The sequence below is a fragment of the Lipotes vexillifer genome, unplaced genomic scaffold, assembly GCF_000442215.2.
Source record: "Lipotes vexillifer unplaced genomic scaffold, Lipotes_vexillifer_v1.1 scaffold2487, whole genome shotgun sequence".
NCBI classification, from domain to species: Eukaryota; Metazoa; Chordata; class Mammalia; order Artiodactyla; family Lipotidae; genus Lipotes; species Lipotes vexillifer.
This window is the reverse complement of record NW_006773987.1, coordinates 43,418-44,963: the sequence shown is the minus strand read 5'-3', so window position 1 is coordinate 44,963 and position 1,546 is coordinate 43,418. Positions and strand designations below refer to the sequence as shown.

The following is a 1,546-nucleotide window of genomic DNA, read 5'->3' as shown; positions in this document are numbered from 1 at the left end:
GCCCCCCCCCCCCCCCGTTTACAGAAAGACTTAAAGGAAATTATTGATGCCTTTGTGTATAAACCTCACCTTACTCTGAAATAATTGGTGTAGATCAAAGGAAGTAGCGGGATACATGCATAGTGATCAGCTGACAACCATTTCTCTTTTCTTTCACCTAGCAGAGCAGCTTTCACATTAGAGAGATCACACACATTTTCTCCTGATAGGCAGCCAGCTCCATTTTGGTGGGAAGGTGGGAGGAGAAAGCCTTATCTTCAGAGTAGAATGGAATCAATGAAAAGACCTGTCTGTTTGCTTTAAGGAATGGAGTGGAATCTAGTGGGGAAGGGAGGTGGAGAAGGGATATTTGTTTTTCCTTAAGTGGTTATAATTAAAGCCTTCCACCCAATTGCTCAGTGAACCAGAAAAAGGTATTTGTGAAGTTGTGTGTGTGTGTGTTTAACATCACAGAAGAGCCCTGCAGCTTTCTTTGTAGAAAAACTTGCTCTCCAGCGGCACCTTGTGGGAAATGAGTCATCCTGCAACTTGGATACTTGACTTAATGATTTAACAAAATTGCTTCCGGTAGTTCTGTGTTCCTTCCCTCTGACCCACTTCCCCTGCTAAAGATCAAGGGATTTTGCAAAGAATTATGTCAGTTGTATTTCTGCATAACAGTCAGTGAACAGTAAGATGTATCTCCATGTATGTATCCTAGATTGTGAATCAAACCAAGTAGCTAGAGTGATTCGTCATGTTGCATCATTAAAGTCGTCTTTGGAATGTCTAAGGTTATTCATTCAAGAAACCACTAATTCGAGGCTTTAAATTTTTGTTTTTCAGGTGGAAACAAGTTAATCAAGCAGCATTTTAGTCTGAATTGGGCATGGATCTCCTTTGAAAAGGAATATTACTTGATCAATGAGGACTCCAAATTTCTAGATGTCGTGCTTAAACGTAGAGGTTATTTGGGAGAGACTTCCTTTATAAGTAAGTTTAATGTGCACTTCTGTCTCAAAATCCCATTTTTCTAGCAAAAGTTCATAATTTTACTATGATTAAAAATGTTGGGCTTCCCTGGTGGCGCAGTGGTTGAGAGTCCGCCTGCTGATGCAGGGGACGCGGGTTCGTGCCCCGATCCGGGAAGATCCCACATACCGCGGAGCGGCTGGGCCCGTGAGCCATGGCCGCTGAGCCTGCGCGTCCGGAGCCTGTGCTCCGCAACGGGAGAGGCCACAACTGTGAGAGGCCCGCGTACCGCAAAAAAAAAAAAAAAAAAGTTTAGTTTTCTGCTCTAGTTTTAAAGCTTAGGGAGATACTGACAATTAAAGGTTCTTTACTAAAGAAACATGCCAAAAGTTTTGTGCTGAGGCTAAATCAAAGAGATAAAGACTGAAAAAATAGGAAGTATGTAATCAAAATATATACCTCTTCAAATCATCTACCTACATATGACATTTCTCTGATATAAAATAACTTTACAAAATGACAGTAATAGCTCATAAATTAAAATAACTTAAGTGTCACTAGATCTTAGAATAGGCTTAGGCAAATCTGTAATTTA

The 1,546-nt window shown here is 40.8% G+C and overlaps 1 protein-coding gene across 1 annotated transcript in view; it reads left to right on the top strand.

The window, feature by feature from the left end:
* LOC103089495 (FRAS1-related extracellular matrix protein 2) overlaps window positions 1-1,546 on the top strand; it is a gene marked incomplete at its 3' end in the record, with an annotated part of 94,049 nt that overhangs the window by 75,116 nt on the left and 17,387 nt on the right. Inside the window, exon 3 of the mRNA XM_007448628.1 lies at window positions 826-972. Coding sequence (XP_007448690.1) covers window positions 826-972 — 147 coding nt within the window. The remainder of the gene's footprint in view (window positions 1-825; window positions 973-1,546) is intronic.